Source organism: Drosophila santomea, chromosome 3R (assembly GCF_016746245.2).
Source record: "Drosophila santomea strain STO CAGO 1482 chromosome 3R, Prin_Dsan_1.1, whole genome shotgun sequence".
Classification (NCBI taxonomy): domain Eukaryota; kingdom Metazoa; phylum Arthropoda; class Insecta; order Diptera; family Drosophilidae; genus Drosophila; species Drosophila santomea.
Window position 1 is genome coordinate 5,077,976 of NC_053019.2, and position 18,817 is coordinate 5,096,792.

General features: G+C 41.4%; 1 protein-coding gene across 4 annotated transcripts in view; it reads right to left on the reverse strand.

Moving 5' to 3' along the window:
• Positions 1-256: 256 nt before the first annotated feature.
• LOC120451268 overlaps positions 257-18,817 on the reverse strand; it is a 73,168-nt gene continuing 54,607 nt past the window's right edge. For 2 of the 4 annotated variants that reach the window (XM_039634802.2, XM_039634800.2), the window contains 12 exons: positions 15,784-16,116; positions 12,857-12,912; positions 12,405-12,589; positions 12,124-12,324; positions 9,258-9,463; positions 8,907-9,130; positions 7,464-7,815; positions 5,572-5,636; positions 4,892-5,114; positions 3,987-4,114; positions 3,781-3,891; positions 257-3,365 (listed from right to left, as the gene is read on the reverse strand). In XM_039634802.2, the coding sequence (XP_039490736.1) occupies positions 3,105-3,365; positions 3,781-3,891; positions 3,987-4,114; positions 4,892-5,114; positions 5,572-5,636; positions 7,464-7,815; positions 8,907-9,130; positions 9,258-9,463; positions 12,124-12,324; positions 12,405-12,589; positions 12,857-12,912; positions 15,784-16,116 (2,345 nt within the window). In that variant the 3' untranslated portion in view covers positions 257-3,104. The remainder of the gene's footprint in view (positions 3,366-3,780; positions 3,892-3,986; positions 4,115-4,891; positions 5,115-5,571; positions 5,637-7,463; positions 7,816-8,906; positions 9,131-9,257; positions 9,464-12,123; positions 12,325-12,404; positions 12,590-12,856; positions 12,913-15,783; positions 16,117-18,817) is intronic. The other 2 variants (XM_044006284.1, XM_039634801.2) reach the window with 1 other exon arrangement.

Consider the following 18,817-nt stretch of genomic DNA (forward strand, 5'->3'; position numbering starts at 1 on the left):
TTGCCGATCGCTGGGAGCCTTTTGGGGGTCAATAATGAAGTGCACATCGAGAGCCATGTGGCCCAGAAATGAGAACGGAAAAGAGTAACAGATACCAAATCCTTTAGTTACCTACATATGTATTAGCCGATTAAAGCCGACTTCCTTTTTTGAAGAGTGTATTGCCTACCCATTTATTGTGTGCATCTTAAAGTAATTATGAACAGAACTTACCAGAACAGCAATTGCAGCTGACCAAATAAAAGTGCACCCAATATTTACGTTCTATATTTTTTGGTTTTCTTTATTTTTTCGCATTTGTTCTTGTTGTTGTTTCACTTACATTGTTTTTATTACAAATATGCTACGACGTATCGCTTGGTTTCTATTCGCTTTGCATTATTTCATAATTTATATATAAATTATCTTTATACTTCATACCTCAATTCGGTTGTTTACGCTAACATAAAGCCCGCTTACTTACAAATCACGCACTCGTGTGCATTCCTAACATATCGTATATTTATTGATATATAATTTACTATGTAGGTTTCAACTTGCAGCTTTAAACTTGGAGTGTGGCTCTCGTACTCCTCATGCATAATTTTCAAAGTATTCGCTCTGTTTTGCGTTTCATTACGATGCCATTCAGATTCACGTATCCATGCTACAGATTGCTATTTGAGTGCTAGTTTTCCCTTTGCATGTTGCTTGCTTTTTACATTAATGCGACTATTTTGTATCATTTTCATCATTGTTTCTTTTCTTGCTTTTCTTGTTTTTTCATTTTCACTTCCAGTTTTTCACTTTTCATTTATCAGTTTACTTTAACGGTACTTTACATTGTAGCTACGCTTTGTCTGCACCCTAAAAGTGAGGTGATGAGATGAAACAATACCGTCGACCTGCCACCGATATAATACGACTTAATTGCTGCACTCGTGGGCCATCAAACAATACGGATAGGATAGCAAATGAACTGAAATCCAATGCCCCAACATTTCTACTAATTTTCCCTATTCCTAGCGACCTACGAGCTGCTCCGCTCCGATAAGCTAGTGTTTGGGTTGGGTAGCCTTAAATTCGTCTAATATTTAGCTAGAAGCAGGTTTCCAATAAACTTTACACTTTTCTGCTGTGCTGCGTACATACTTTTAGGATAAAGCGATGCTTTCTCTAGAGACTATTAAAGTAGTTTTCAATGCTCTCTAACGTTTATAACTTTACGCATATGTATAATTATTTATATATATTTATATATATAATTATTTATTTAGGGGTATATTTGACTTAGATATGTTGCGGTTAGATTTAATTTGTGTTAACAGTGCTATAATTGCAGGATATTCGATAGAGATATGGTTTAGCCCTTGGTGTCTATATTACATAATCATTTGTCTAACTGAAGCGCAGGCTAGGCTAGGGTTTTGCCAGATATCGTATAGGTATTAGTTCGAATGTGTATATATATTAATGTGTATAAACATAATACATATCGCCGAGTATATGCATTAAGGAAGACATTTTTTCATGATTGTGACCATTTTCAATATGCGCACATTTCACACTGCTACAAGTTTTCCTTCAAATGGTCAAGCTTAGACATAAAGTGAGTAGTGCGTGAATAGCGTGAGTCTTTGAGTCAAACACTCGACTATTATTCAAAGATATTCCATTCACTCAAGTGTTCATAATATTCCTATCTCTATTTACAATAGCTATTTCCTCGATCTTGCATACTTTATTTAAGGCTCAACTGAAGTTTCGTTTAATATACAGTTCATCTTTGCTGCTTTAACGTGAATCAAGTATTTATACCATATTTCATAGGGTTGATTTAGCCAAGTGCTTTTGTTTCTTGTATATCGTTGTAAATATTATGCATAGTATAGTGGTATAGTGGTATAAAGAACTATGTACAAAAGATTCGAGCAATCGAGGGACATTGTAAGAATTTCGCTTCCGTGTAAAACTCGTTAGGTGTTCATATTGATATGTACTGTTAGTATTTCTTTACGTAAATTGAGTTCAAAGTGGTCAGAGTATGTACAGCGAACTGAAACGGTAATCGGGATTCAGGACTCTGGATTCTGGATTCCGGGGTAAGCAATGAAACCTGTTGAAACGAGGCGAGGTCGCGGTAAAAGCTGCCCGGGTGAAATTGTGGCAACAATCGAAATGCATAACGCATAATTGATAATGAAACCGTAATTGTTTTCGCACCTCCAAACGAAACGGAAAACTATGAAATAAATTAACAATAACGTGTTGCACGCTCAGCCGCGAATGCGAGTGTGAATACGTTAAATGAGTTCATTCGCACGCCTGACTATTATTTGTTTGCCCGGCAGAAGGAAGTTGGAAAGGCGGAGGCCATCCCACATTAAATAGTAATTAAAAATCAAAAGAGAACGGGCGTATCCAGAAGAGGCACTCACATCCTTTAACAAGGTAAGCACTGTTAAGGCCGGTAATTCTTTTTAATTGAGGCGACTGAGAACTTTATAGAGCTCAAAGAGCAAACAATAAGAGCGATGCAAGGTGTGTGTTTGGGTGCGATAATGACGAATGGACAGACAGACAGAAGTTCATATTATTGTTTACCGTATAAAACTCTAGCTACGGATAGTACTTAATGCATATACCTTCTATGTACACGCCACATCAAATCCAACTATCGAGTGTGCCTCTGTTATCGGCTAACAATATTATTATGTAGACAGCAGTTTCCTTTCACATTAAATTATAGATTAAACTAGATGAGTTCTAGGCGTATGTCCTACAAGTTTTTTCTGCATGTATGTATGTATATCCCGTAATGCTTCACATATGTATGTACGTATCAAAAGAGACATCAACATCGTCAAAGGTCAACAACAAAGCTTCACGAAAATCGCAGCTAAACACAGAACTAGCCACTAGATGTATACAACACATTATGAATACGCTATGCCATGTGCGCCGTCCTAAAGTATGTACCATATCTTCATAGTTTGTAGTAATCGCTATCGTTCCACGTATCGCATTTTGCCTGGCGCATTTCCCACCGTTTATCCCACCCTACAAATTTCTACTACGTACAGTTATGCAATTGTCCTGGCCCTAGTCCTTCAGCTATGTGGCTGTCATGTAGCCACATCGCTCATACGCAGCGTTGTCCACCTGGAGAGATACGCCAGCGCGAGCATGGCCGCGTAGAGCAGCCGGTGGCATCCGGCAAACTGGCCAGGACCATGTCCACTTCTGGCCGCCGCACTTGTGCTCTCGGGCCAAACGACCTCGACTTCGGACATTTTGAAAATGCTCAGCAGTCGGTGGGATTGGAGCTCGCTGTGCTCGCTATTGATTTGATGACTGATGGTCTTCAGTATCGCGGTGCACTCGTCCTGCAAACAGCCAGATAAACAGTTAAGGTTGAGTCGATTGGATTAGTTCGGAAAATGGATTTGCTGACGCTGGGCACACGGATAAATATTATGGGTTTGTGCAACTCCACTCAGAAGCAAAAATGTGGATACAGTTGACATTCAATTAATTGAGCTAGTGGCCACAAAATGAAGTAGGAACAAAGTAATACACGTAATTGTTTTCTGTATTGGCAGTTAGTTATTAATATTCGAGTTATCGGAACTCGGAACTTAACTGTATTCATTTAAATGAAGTTACTGTTTTCTAATGCATTAAAAAAATAGTAGAAGCAAATTTAAGCCCATAACACTGAAACACAATGCCAGTGGCCCTTCAAACCCATTAATATTTTTCTCTGCGCATCTGAGTTTTGGCCGCGGCATCTCAACGAACCTTCTCCTTACGCAGCAACTCAATATCCTTCAGTTTGCCGTCGTGCGGCAGCCTCGCAGCAATGATGATGTTCTCCTCGGTCATATTGAACAGCGTGAGGGTGCACTGCGTCTGCGGCGGGAGAGGGATGAGTAAACCAACGTCGGAATGCAATTAATATATTCCTGGCCATACTTTATTATGCGATCGGCGGACCGGTTGCTTACCTGATTATCGATGTATGTGGTTACGTACTGCTGCAGGGCCCGCACGGCATCCTGCACCCCCAGGTTGGTGTGGGGCCTCAGCAGCGCCTCATCCGCGGCACTGTATCCGAGCAGCAGGAAAATCCCACCTGAAAGCGAGAACAGAGGGACGAAATATGTAGCGAGTGCCGCATCAATTGCAGCAAATGTAATTTACTGCCGGAGTCCGCGCACGAGAACGCACGCAAGTGCCGTGTGGGAAGTGGACAAGGACCACGCAACCTTGCTGCCACAATGGGTGGCTCTTCTTTTTTCCCTTTTTGTGCCAAATACGCTCTAAAGTGGCTAGTGGCTACTCGCCAAAGAAAGAGGCCCTCTGACAAAGGCTTTAAAGAATTGTGAGCGGGCTGCATTTGGCGAAAAACCGGCCTTAAGTTTTTCAGGGTGCTGGCAAAATCTGATTTATGTTTGGAACAAATATGGCGGATCTTGAGAAAAGTATCAAAATATTAGCTAAAGCTAAATAAGCAGCTTTATAAATAAACGAGATTTTCTGTCGCTTAGTTTTCCTCTTGGATTTCAGATTTTAGAAGCTTAAAGTTTAAAAGATTAATAAAAATAGTAGGTCATTTGGGTTGTGCTTACATCCAATCTAATACTTTAAAACGTTTCAACAATTTAAATTTGCTTAGTGTAGGATTCTAGAAAAGCTCTCGGGCAGCCACACGCAAAAATGCTGCTGCATTTCTCCTGACAGCCGTGCCTCGTCATCGCCTGTCGCTGGCGATAATCGCTAAGTGCTTAACGCACAGCGAACCCGACACGCCACCGCAGGACCTCCGCAACAAGGCAGACGGGCAGCCAGGCACACTCTGATATCCTTTCGAGGGGAGAATTGAGAAGGAGGAACTGGAAACTCAACTCACCTGGCAGAATGTACTCCCCGAGCGGCGGCTTCATGCAGATGAAGCGGCCCGAGTAGCACAAACAGCGTCCGCGGAACGCCTGGTAGGCGGGGGAGGCGTGGCTGTAGAAGGCGAGGGCGGTGCGGCACGGGGCGAATGGCACGCAGAGGGCGTGGCAGGTGAGGATGAGCGACTCGCCGCAGCTGCACAGCTCACTGCACTCGACGTCGTCCAAGGAGTAGATCTGCAACGAAGGAATTCCCCGCGATGAGTAAAGGAATAATGTGGCATTGTGCGGGTGCATTACGTATACGACCGGTGAAATAATTAAGTGAGTGCGCAAACAAAGCGAAATTTATTTCCCCCTCCACTCGGCCTGCTGAATTCCTATTTATATATCATGAATCCCCATTTATACCTAGCACTTGCCGCCACGTGCTTGATTTAAGTCCCACTTTCCGTGGAAAAATAGTAACTTTCGGCTGACTGACCAATTTAACTTTTAGATATGTAAATGCACCAGAAAGCACTCTCCGAACAACAAGGCCGGGCATAAAAATAAATGAAATATTATTTGACACTTATTTGGCTACAGACTTGCCGTTTTCACTTAAGTGCGTTAATAAATAAAACACTTAAGTGCTTGGAATATATTTGGCATTTAATTGAAATTGTTTTTGATTTCGCAATAATTTACTTACTCGCTTGCTGCTGCCTTCCCGAATAAGTTGATCCGACTGACGGGGTCGCTGGACAACGCAGTTTCCTGGAAACAAAATCATATGAATAAATTATTTAATGCAATATTTGATTCAATTAATTTGCAGAAACTTGATTTTCGCTTATAAACTAGTTTAACGCCTTTAACTTAATTCTCACTCTATTTGCGCCACATTGTTGGGATTTAAGTGTGTCCGTTTGGTCTTGACTTTGCACAACCAAGAGGACACCCCAACCCAAGAGGACACACATCCCTTCAGCTTTTTTTGGTGGCAGCCAACGTACACAATGCGACCCTGCCACTCATGCCCAAATAACGGATGTCCGCCACTCATGTGGAGCATTCATCATGTCATCAACGCCATTACGAGTTTTTCCTGGCCAAAAACTTTTGCTGGCTGACTGGTGAAGGGGATTCGTGTTTATATAGCACAAATTTGCACTTGCATACACACTTGGGAGTCGGAGTGGAAGACTTTGCCTTTTAATTACTACCAACGGGCACTTTAGACTGCCAAGATGCAACTTAACTGGCACCTGGGGCTTTGCCATCCAATCAAAGTCCCTATTAGGCCCAACTTTGCCAATAAAGTCGCCATAACATGCACATAAATAATTGAACGGGGTCGGTGGGCTACAATGGTTAAATATAGTTTTAAAATCTCCGCCTCACTCACCCGAGCGAAATCAATTTTAGATGAGACACAAAGGGGTTCAGCTGCGGGCAGAAACATTTCATGCAAAATTCAAAGCCGAATGTCCCAAGTGTCTAAATAATTCCAGCGGACGAGCTGACCACACGGATGACGAACGGACCGACTGAATAACTGACCGAATTACTGACAAACGGATGGACTGATGGACGGCGGGCAAACAAACAAACTCATTTACATTTTTAATGATGTTTGTAAACACGTTTCGACCCCGGAGTCCCTGTGATAAATGAATGGACAATAAACGATGTCCTCGGCAGGAGGTTTTTAATAACGGAAGTATTATCACAGTGCAGTCGAGTGATATGTGTGCGTTTGGCATTCAAAACCTAATCGGATTTGCCAATGTCCTAGGTCCGCAAGACTCTACGTCATTTTGGAGGTCCTTTCAGGCGATTTGCCGCACATATGCACTACATACACTTGAATAATTGCCACATCGGCCGAAAGCAAACTCATTTCCGGTCTGCTTTTGGATGTGGGCGGGTGAGACAACCATGGCGGATACTGAATTTTAAATGATTGCCGCACAAAATATTAAAATAATAATAACGGCAGCCGCTGAGTTATGCTTTCAATTAGCCAAACAACCGCAGCCACCGCATCAATTATGTTGAAAACTTCAAAACGGAAACGATACCCAAAAGAACAAAAATGATGAGTGATGTGTGTGCACGAAGAAAAATTCCGTCTGATTTCTGAATGTTTGGGCCCTTTCATCTTCTTTCAGGAGATATTTAAATATAAAATTGAGTGTGGCAATAACTATCTTACCTCACTTATGCTTATAGCTATTGAAATATATTTTTTTTTTCTTGAGCCAGGAATATAAATTATGAAATTGAACCTTACTGCTTTAAGGTATCAACTTAGCTTATTGAAAATTTAGTAACAGTTACAGTATATATTAGTAATGGAATATATGCCATTAAAGGAAAATTCTCTTTTAATCAGACCGAGATTTTTTTCTCGATATGCCTGCCGTATTAATTATGAAAAGCTGCTGAAAAGTTTAGATGACGCTCTAGATGCCGGGCCAATATGTGCCCTCTAATTGACGGACAAAGAGATAACATTTTTCTGACAGATACGAGCTCAATTGGATGTCCGAGTCCAACTGACTGGGTGGTCCATATTATTACCCACTGGCATTTACTTACTTGGCGGCTGTGTTGTTGTCGTGGTGGCCATTGTTGTGGTTGTTGTGGTTACCGGCTCCGTGATGCTGATGCCCACAAATTCTGTTGTTTCCCTTGGGTCGGCGAAAATTACTGGATCATCGAAATCTACACTGCCGCCGCGTCCCTTTCCGCCATTTTTACGTCTGCCATTGCCACTGCCATTGCCGTTACCATTTCCATTTCCGTGTCCATTGCCGTTGCCGTTGCCATTGTGATAATCGTCATTTCCGCCATTTCCGCCGCTCTCGACATTCACGCTGGGCAGCGGTATCGAATCGGGCGGATCGAGATAATTGTGTTCCACCGATGTTGGCTCCGATTTCTCTTTTGCCTGCCGTTTTCACCGGTTTGCCCACGTTTTTTGTTGCCATTTTTTGTTCGGTTCGGTTCGGTTTGGTTTTGCGTTTCGCGGTTTTTCAATTTTATTTCATTTTTTTGTTGTTTGTTTCATATTTGTTGTTCCGCATTTTTATTTATTTATTTGCATTTTTCGTGGTTTTTGCGGTTCATTGTTGCAATTGTTTGGTAGGGAGAGAAAAGATGTTAAAGAGTTTGAAAACGAATGCGAATATATATATTGTTGCGGTGTGTGTTGGCACAGGGGAAGGGAATGGGGCTTAATCTTTCTGCCGCTCTAGCAGCAAAGGCAGCTACATTGGCTGCAGGTCAGGAATTGATTGCTTTGTCGGTTTGCCAACCCGAGGAACTCGGTCACAAGCAGCAACTGAAACAGAGTTTCAACAGGAGGCGTCCCTACACTGGGAGAAAAGTATGCCCAAGCGTATTAATACAGTTCTTCAGATACTAAGAAAACAAATTCTAATGCAGCTTTGAAGTCTTCTTAAAGTAATAAAGAAATATAACTACAACATTAAAATAAATAGTTTCGATTAAAAGCAATTTTAGGATCGCTTAGAAAATGTGATTAGGATAACAAAAAGAGCTTGTTTCAATTGAAGGGTTTATTTATTAATATTTTTCGTAATTCCTATTTATTTTTTTAATACCTATGAAATGAGAACCCTAAGCGTTTTGCGAGTGTTGGACGCAGGACAGGCAAAATCCGGAGCAGCATTCATGTTGTGGCTGTGGACTTTGGTTTGACCCGGTATGTTGTGTGGCATATTGTCCGCTTTGCCGTTCTCCCAGCCACGCCCCCGCCGCTCCATTTGAGCCACTGATTGAGTGCTGATTGGAAAACAGAAAACGAACCGACGGACGGACTGATGGGCGGACGGACGGACAACTGGGCAAGATGAACGGACTGAGGGGATGCTGCAGGCATTTGGAACAGGTAACTGTTGTTGGTGCTAGTTAAAATCGAACGGAACGAGGCGATTCGAATGGGTTTAACCACTAGTTGACCGCTGCGGAGCAATTAGGTCTCAAAGGGGAGTATCCGACGCCTAAGTAGTCGCTTACCGTAATAACGTCCTTGAAGATGTGCGTCGCTGGCTTCCTTGGCGTCTGCTTTGGCTGCAGGCTGGTCGTGGTAGTGGTTGTTGTGGTGGGCGGAGGTGGGGGCGGCGGTGCCCGCGTGGTCGTCGTCGTCGTTGTTGTCGTCGTCGTGGTGGTCGTTGTTGTTGTGGTGGTGAGGAAACCGAGCTCAGCCAATCGCTTCATATGGAAGTCCTTTTGAGCCTCAACTGTCAAGATTCCAAGATTGCGCGAGTTAATAATGCAATGACGGATGGCGGAACAAAGGTATTTACAGATATATTTTACAAGTTCTGATACATTTCTCTGAGTGCACTCGTATGTCGTTTGACTTACCCACACATGGGTTCATCCAGAGCAGTCGCCGCCACCCAACGCACTGGTACAGGTGCTGGGGATCCGTTCCTTGGCAGGCGCAGGTCGTCCTCAACATGGTGCCCAGAATGCCAATCATTGCTGTTCGACACCCACTCGGCCTGCCGGCGCATTTTTTGGTCACGCTATCCACCGCACAGGCCTGCTCGTAATACTCCAACTTCAATCTGATATGGGAAATGCAAATTATGTACAAGCCATCATATTAAGTTACGCAAAAATATACAATTTTAAAAGGGTGAAGTAATGAAATTCATCAGACTTATTTTGATTTATTTGTACATCGAGTAAAATAACTATATGTTTTTGTGTGCTCTCTCTATCAATATTTCGATTTTCATGGTTTAGTATTTAGAAGAAAGACACCCTTTTGAATTATTGCTAATTTTCCCACGGTTCACTCTGCTTATAACTTATAACTTATAAACACAAGTAAGCTCCGAAACAAGCTGCCATCCCCATTTCCATCATGGAGGCAGTACCTCTGCCGATCTCTTCCTGCCTGCCATGCGCCAGTTAGCTGCAGATGCAGTTCTCTAGGTCTGGTGCCCCCCGAGATTCCGGTGATAAGTGGGACGTTACCTGCAGTGCAGCTTCTTGCTCAGCTGAGATTGATGTTGACCAATTTGTGCCGGCATTGTACGGCATTTCATCGTCTTTTGGCGAATGCCCATTCCGCTGGAGCATCAGTGCAACTTAATTTATGAGTCTCCAATTTCCGGCATTCGAGAGGTGAATTTTGGTCAAGTGTCATGCGACGTATGCGTAATATTTCAATTGCAGCTTATCGACTTAAGGCGACGACTTGGACATTCCAATCTGATAGGATGCTGCCTAATTGTGGTCGCAGCTAACATCTCTGACATATATGTCAACAATATTGTTGTATACGGCTAAGATTGAACCAATTCCAAACGTGTAATATACTGGCCCTCTTATTTTAATACATTTTGATGTTTTCGTATACTGAAATGAATATTTCTTATCTTCTAATAGTCTTTTGTGCATTATAAAGGGTTTCACAGCTTTTTTGTGTCCTTTTAAATTAAATTACACGAACTGAATTTTGATGAATACAACAATAAATTGTTTGGTTGAACACACTACAAACGATTACGATGTATTGACGCTTTCTAGCTTGTTAGGTCTCTCTACTACTTTCTAGATTAAATGAAAAAATGAAATCCTATTTTGACCAATCCTATATTGCCTATACTCAATTGACTTGTTGACCTCATAGAGATCCAAAAAATCTCTTTAGTTGTCAGGTTACATGACGTCCTCAGAAAAATGCTTTAGAAATGCTTGGTCGTTTTTCTAGGGATTCAAGTTTGAGAAACTTTTCCGTTCCCAGTTGCCAGTAGAACTTTTGCAGCTCTGGCAAAAAGGGCATATTTCTAAATTTCCACCCTCTTATCTCAATCTACGAGTGACGCACGCCGGGATTTTTCTGCACTTTCTTGGTTGCGTAATGCCTGCAACGTTTTGTGCAACCTAGAGCTTCGATGGCAGCCAAACAAATGAGCGTTACCCGCCGGAAACACGTTCGCAAAAGGCACGTGTTGGCGCACAACGCGTCGTATACGTAATAAGTCAACATAAGCACTCTACACGTTGCTTGTAACTTCTCGGAGGACCCAGCTCCGCCTGCTTTTGTCCCATCCCTCGGTTGAAGCATACAAAATGAGCGTCATTAGCCCAATTTAGTTGTTTACCAAAGCAAGTGCGATTCACTTAAAAGGCAATTAATTTCCAGAGCCACAGCTACGACCACGTACTTTGCGGTCGTTCAGCCGTAACATGACAACAAGCAAACAAACACCACCGACCACCCACTTCTAAACATGTGTGCATCCGAGATGGAAGCTGTGGGGTGCATCAGCCTCAGTATCAGCATACCATCGTATTTATAACTTAACTTTGTGTTTGACACATTCACGCGGTCTGGCTGCAACTTTCAGCATCCGTCGCCTAATGAAGAGCTGCTCCGCGGAGACTGAGGAGGTGCCCTCGGCAAACTGGTAATTTTATGCCCCGCTTGGCGGCAACTACGGAATTTCGGAGTACCGTGCTCCGGCAGCCAAGGGCCAACTAACCCGCCGTTCTACGGTGTCAATTTTAACGAGTTCGCCTAAGTGCCAACAAAGTTGCGGCTTTCGCAGACTTTGCCGTGGCTAAACACCTCTAATTCGATATCTAGGCGCGCCCAAGTATATGTCGCTGAAACTCAATTTGATTTAATTGAATTTGGGTTAAGCCTAGAAACATGGTTCTGGCAGTTTATATATTGTGAGAATATATGAAGAGATTTTCAAAGTTTAAAAAAAAAATTCAAATATGGGTTGGCGTTGTTCCGCACAAGAAAAGGAAGTCAAATGCTTATGCTAAACTTTAAATTCGTAACTTGGTCTAGGGAACAGTATATTTATTGATCATTAAAAATTAATTGAATCTATAATATTAAAGAGACCGACTAATTATATTATGAGACACATACATACATGTATATTAGTAAACAATTTATTCAATAAATAACTTTCATACTTTAAAGCACTAAAAACAAAACTCATAATTGCTAGCTAATATATCCCTCAATAGGCTGCGTTTTTTCAACCCGAATAATGTTAATTATGGAATTTGAATATAAAACTATTGCTGTCAAGGCAACGCAATTAAAGCTTTCCAGACTTACGCCCGGGTCACGAACCGAACACCATCACATTCGGGAAATATACATTGCATCGCCCATATTTCCGGTTCCGCTTAACGCCCGACTTTTGAATTATGACCCTCGACCCTTAACCCATACCCTCTACCCATGACCCACCTGCACTCGCGGTCCTCCTTGCAGCTGTCGGCGACCACGTGACAGGCGGGCGGTGGATGGTAGTAAATGCCATTGGAGCTGGCCGGATTACTGTTATCGGGCGGTCGCTGCGCGCACACTGGATGCAGTTTTTCCTGCGCAATCATGCACATGTCGTGCCGATTGCCATTGCCGTTCTGCTGGCTGCTGCTGCTTGTTTTTCTGAAACCAATCGAACAATGGGTTGGTTGGTTCTCCTGCATCTTGCACCACCAGTACCACTCCGTGGCCCAGCCACTTACTTGCATAGACAAAAGGCGATGTCCAGATTGAGGTCCTCGTGGGGGCCCTTGTAGAAGGCCTGCAGCGAGGACATGCACGCGTTGCGATTGCACCGGTGCAGCTCACAGTGCGTCAGCATTGGCTGCAACGACGATGAGCAGGACGGATCTTCCCGGCAGGTGTCCAATGCCGTGTGGCAGGTACTCTGTGGTGAGAGGAGCGCGGTGAGAAAAACCAGATCGAAATCGCATATCTCTAAATACTTGTAGTAAACAAAGAATATAGAATTTTGATCCATCGAATACTTAAATACTAAGACTGTCTATTATTAAATTATAATCAGTATTTAATTTTGTTGAGCAAGAAGAAGTACTTCCATTTCTCCCTGTGCACCCTAATAAATCGCTACAAATTGTGTGAGCTGCACTTTGCATTTTCCATGTGTCGTTTCGGGGCTTTTCTTTGCACTCACCTGAAAGTGCTGCTTGATTATTTCCGTTGAGAGGTCAACTTCGACATCCTGACCACCTGCAACCGGCCAAACGTGCCCAAGAGTGTCAGTCGCATTTGCATTTGCATTTGCGTAGCAGTTACAGTTGCAGTTGCAGTACCATTTGCATGAAGTAAATGTTGCCCAAGGGAGAGGATCGAGCATTTTGTGATTTTACGATGGGTAAATGGTGACCGCAGCGGAGATGCGTAGAGAAAATGTTAGAAACAGTTCATTAGTTTTCGATTTGCGCAACTCTTTTATTCAGCATATTCAACTCGGATACGGATGCGGATTTGGCGCCGTCGACCACCGGCGGTGGCAATCCCAAAAATACCCTGTGCCGCCTGTCGCCAACCAACTTGGAAATCTAATTGGGCTGGGCTTAGGCTCAATCGTCCTGGTTTTTGTTTTTTAAATAAACTGTAAAATCGCTGATTACGCCAATCGAGAGTGGATGGCATTTAGAACTAATTAAAATGCAGGAATCATTGGCAGCCTTTGTTTGCGCACATTTGCCGCTGCGTGCTCTTAATTAATTTCATTTATTTATATCCGTATTAGGCTTTTATTCGTCCATTCCATTCATTCCCAATTGGCTTATTTAACTAACGCGATTGAGGTGTAATTCACACGTGAATCCGGAATCTGCATTCGCGCGATACCTAACTGAAGGCCAGAATAGAGGCTGTGAATATTGAAAGCCCATACCCATCTGATTAGAACCCAATTACTAAACCATTTCCATATTCGGGCTTTAATCGGAATATCAATCACTGTCGCTGATTGGCTCGGGCGGCAGCAGTTATCGATTGCATTTTAATTAACCAACTTTTTGTTCGCTCTTCAGTTTCAATTGGTAATCACAAAACGTTCAAATGCCCCCAGCACCCAGCCCCCTTGCACCAGCACAAAATATGGTCAAATTTATTAAATCAAAATAACAGAAATGCACATAAACAACGTAAATTAAATGTAAATATTCCACAAATTTGTTTATTGCCTATTACTGGAGTCCGGGAGGAGGCAAGTAGATTGAGAGAGTGACAGTCAATTGGGGGTAATTCGGGGGTAACTCGGGGTAATACTTTCAACAGTTTGGGGGCGTGGTCGCAGGATCTGCAGGGCTGGCAAAACACAACTAAGTTCTATGTAACGCATATGAGAGATATAAGTAAGATATATTTTTATTGGTTCGACTTTAAAAACTACCAAGCCTACTGATAAAAGTATTCTGTTTAAAAGGGGGAATCGAACGATATACTAACATTAGGCTGTAATCCTTTGTGACTGTGTATTTAAATGGGGATATGATTTATTTATCGGACTTACTGGAGTCCCAGCTCGGGATAATGATTCTATGCTAATGTTCTTACGACTGTGAAAATGTGTTTCTTTGGCATACTTCATTGGTTTTCAGTACTCCGAATGTCTAAGAGTGTTTATGTGTGTATGTGGTCATTGAAGGGAAAACATAAACGATTTGCTGCAGACTCAGCAGAAATAAAATGATTTTATGCCTCAAATAAGAAAAGGTATGAATGTAAACGCAAATAATTAGATCTGAAACGGAAAATGGAATAAGCCAAACAAAGAGTCGAGCGGCATCGGAAAAGCGAACGAAACTGTCTTAACAAAATCAATTTGTATGTTTTCCTTTGAAGGAAATTTCCCCACTGCTTTTAGCGAATCCAATCTCAGTTGGTTTTCATGAATTAGGTGGATCAAAAGTCCTGCAGGAGGAAGTATTTGATGTTTCGGTGGCTATGTTGTATGAAACAATGAGCTCGATGTTTTGTGAACATGAATGTAAAATGTATGACACAATGGTTTGCATTTGAAGGGGTTCTTGGATCTTAAAAAACTTGATCGAAAACGCTTTAAATGTTATGTTTGATTGTAGTAACTGGTATTGGTTTGGATTCAAAAACTGGGTGCGTTGGAAAAAATTTGAAAAAGTGTGCTAGAATTGAATGTAACAAAATTGGATTGGATTTCATTTTTGTTTTTCGTTTTATGTTTTAATATATATTTTAGAAAGAATTAAATGAATTTTGTTTAGGTTTTGGTTTTGTTTATGGTTTTCATTTTGGTCACTTAACATACGAAAAAAGTTAGTATCGAACATATTCACAACTTGTATACAATTGTCTAATTTCATTTGTTTTTCTAGAGTTTTCTTTTAGATAAACAAAATGACAAACAAAATTCATTGAAAAGAATTGATATTTAACGCATCGGAAGCAATGATTTTTGTTTTAATTCTGTTTTTGTTATATTTCTTGTATGAAAATTTCAAAAACTTTCAAACAAAATGGCAAGCTACGGAAAAAGAATGGAACACAAAAGCAATTGATAGATTCGAGATATGTAAATATTTATATATGTATAGAAATTGTAAATTGTATAAATTGTTTGTAGTTTTAACAGTACTTTTGTTTTTTGTTGAGCAATTGCCAAAAATTATGCACAAAGCCAAGTGGCGTATGGATCGCGCCAAGTTGTATATATATATATTGTATATTCACCTTCAACACAAAAGCAAAAATTGGAGTGAACTCGATGGTTTTATTTCAATAAAATTTACCTGCAACTCGGGGGTGTTTTTGGTTACAGGGGGACGACACAGAACGGAAATCATAAATAATTTCACAGAAATCTATCTAAAATGGTGAACGAACGAACAAAATAAAACATCGAACTTTTTGCCTGTTAATTAGTTCTACGAGTTTGCACACACACACACAAATATTTGTCTTTGGTCGGATGTGTATACGGCTGCGTTTTAATATATTTAAATATATTTTTAAACTTCTAGTTTTTTACTTGGTTGGTTTGCTGTTAGTTAGTTACTGGTCGTGGATTTTGTTATTTATGGATTACGTTCATGCTAATACGTGTACACATACTTTGGTAGTAAGCACCGGCATTTCCGTTTCCGCCGTAGCCCAAGCCCGTATCAATGATATCGAATGGTTCATTATCGGCTGCCGCCGCTGCCATGTGCCGCTGATGGAAGCCGCTTATATTGAACGGATAGCTGGGCACGCCGTGCATGGAGCCCAGATAGTTAAAGCTGCCGGATAGACCCATGCCCATGCCCAGACCGTAACCGGAAACGGAAGTGGTGACCGTGCCGGAACCGGAGCCGGAGCCCATGGCAATAAGGGGCGTATCAATTAGGGCCAGATTATCATTGAAGATTCTCTGATGCAGTTTCTCGTCCATGCCCAATATTCTTACTGCAATTTGAGGTTAGCAAGAAGAAAGAGGGTAGAAAACTTGTAGTTGTTGGTGATGTGGTTGTTGTTGTTGTTATTGTTGTTGTTATTATTATTATTCTTGTTCAGTGCCATCTATATAGTTGTTTGATCTGTTGTTGTAGTTGGAGAGTTACTGTTGTGACTGTAGTTGCAGATACGCAGCATTCGAGTTATCCAATCAGATTCGCATAAATTTCTGTATATATTTTCTTGTAGCATTTGGCTTTCTTACATTCAATTTTATTGCTATAAGTATACTTTTTTTTTTGTTTGCTTACGTATATTAAAATCAACGCTTGAAAAGAAAATGATATTGTTCGAATGCCGAAGGTACTTGCGGCAAAAGGAAAACACTTTCCAGTTGGAAAGAAAACTAATACAGATAGTGTAAATGAAACGAGAGAGAAAAACTTTAACAACCATACAGAGGGCAGTGTGCTAAATATACGGTGCCAACAATTATCGTTCAAAATTAGTGCAGTTCAGGCGAGCGAAACGTTTTGCACTCTGAAAGTAAGGGACACTGGATCGCTTTCCGAATTGTTTTTAGCCCCCCAATCGATTTCCATTACAGGTTTTGCGTCTCGCCACGCTCCGATTGGCATTTGCTATCACTGGGAAGCATAAACACAAGCCAAACAGAAGCGCCTGTCCCTTTGTCTGAAAGTCTGTCTGTCTTTCTGTCTGGTTGTCTGTCTGTCAGATGTCATGCGCTGATAGAGCGGCCAAATGCCACACGAGTCCGCCTCAAAACGGTTTGGAACCGCAGAAGTAGCTTCGCTATCACTGCAGACACTCAGAGAAAAGGTTGAATTCATTTTGATTTCATAGTCATTAAAGAAATAAAATATCACTTCTTATGGAATTCAAATTATAAAAGAAACTTGCCATTTTCACTTAAGAATTGACCGATAATCCAAAACTACTTGAACATTATGAACTTTAAATAATTCACCTAGAATAACTGTTCAATAGAACTTTTAGCAAAGTACACACATAAAATGCAAAAAACTTGAATAATTAATTTATAAATTTTATTTTTATTTATAATTTTAAGTCTCAGACAAACGTTTAGCAATAAAACTTTTTTCCGCTGATTTCAATGTTATTTCAATGTTTATATTTGGAAAAAACTTTAAAAAAATAAAAAAACTAGCTTTAAAAGTAAAAAAAAACGAAAAGAATGTATTTCTGAGGTAGCTACTCTAACAGAAATATTATATTTTAACTAAAATATCATATAAAAGGGTCCAAAGATCTAAAAACCATCTCCGGATGGTTTCAGTAACCTTCTTCAATAACCTTTTTCCGCCAGTGCCAAAATGGCTTATCTCGGCAAGAGCACGCTGAAGTGCGCTTCATTTGCCGCGTCTGGCAAAGCTCAAAAGGATGCCAGTGCCAGGACTGTTCCTTCGCCGTCGCCGTCTCCGCGCTCCATTTTCCGAATGTCTGTTGGGTGTCTATTGGGGGTCCACTGGTGGCGCTAAATGGCCAAGGATTTGCCGGGATACGTGCGACGTACTTATGTACGTCATCGCAAATATTTGCACAACAAACAGAACGGCGGAGAAATGGAGGGGAAATGTCTTGGGAGGGTGGCTTGAATGGGATTAGCCCCGTTTGCTAACTGTTATCGCGCTTGTAAGCTCCTGTCGTTGAGTGGATCAGTGTCATATAATTGTTGCGTATACGCAGCGCTGACCCAATACAAAACGCTTCGGCTTCCGATGCACTCGGGTCATTGCATGCCATTTAACATTTAACCAAAGCGCAGAGGTACAATAAAGTTGTCGGTAAACAGTAAATGTACAGTTGCAGATACGGTGCGCGAAATTTCGAACAAACTCATAAACAAGGGAAATACATTTTGAGAATGTGCAATAATTTGAAAATTACATTCTGGCCAAATGCGTGTGATGCCATGATGCTAGTATCGCGAATGTTGTGTGTTTGCCGACTACGTGGTTTTCATGCCCTAATTGGGAAAAGCTGTGAGCAGCTGCATCACACAGATACGCACAGGGACACACACATGCAAGCGCACACCAACACTGGCCCACACACATGCAAGCGCACACCAACACTGGCCCAAAGAGAGGGGACGGTGCTTGGAAGGACGACGAAATGGTTTGTGGCATCAACAGAGCCCTCTGCTACTTCTAAGTGGATTGTACAATATTATGAAAATATTTATAGCACGCAAACATCGTGTATCCTATATATGTACATAGCAATGTGGGTGCGATTGTGGGCGGTGGTGCGATGGGTGGTGCTGGTTTGTACTGGGTGGTTCTAGGTGCTTAGTTCTGGGTGCTTGGGTGGGTGGATGAGGTGAAAGGGTGCTGCGAAAGCGTGTTTGTAACATTTTGTTGTTGGCGCATTGCTGACAAATCGCTTTATTTGCTTTTTAGTTGTGCTTAATTAAATTTTCAAATTGAACGCTCAGCTTAACTTTTATACAAGAGATTCCCATTACTTGTGGAGTGTGCAAGAAGCGGTCATTACAAAGACTAATTCTTTTCCCTTAACCTCTTTTTTGAAACCCCTTAAGATAATGTGTTTTAATAAAATTCTTTCAAAATCGGACACTATTAAAACAACATTGATTTTAAATTATTTTGTTTGAAAGACTTGAGAAAAGTTATTCTTCAATTGGTGCTCCTCATTTTGTATTTAAGTA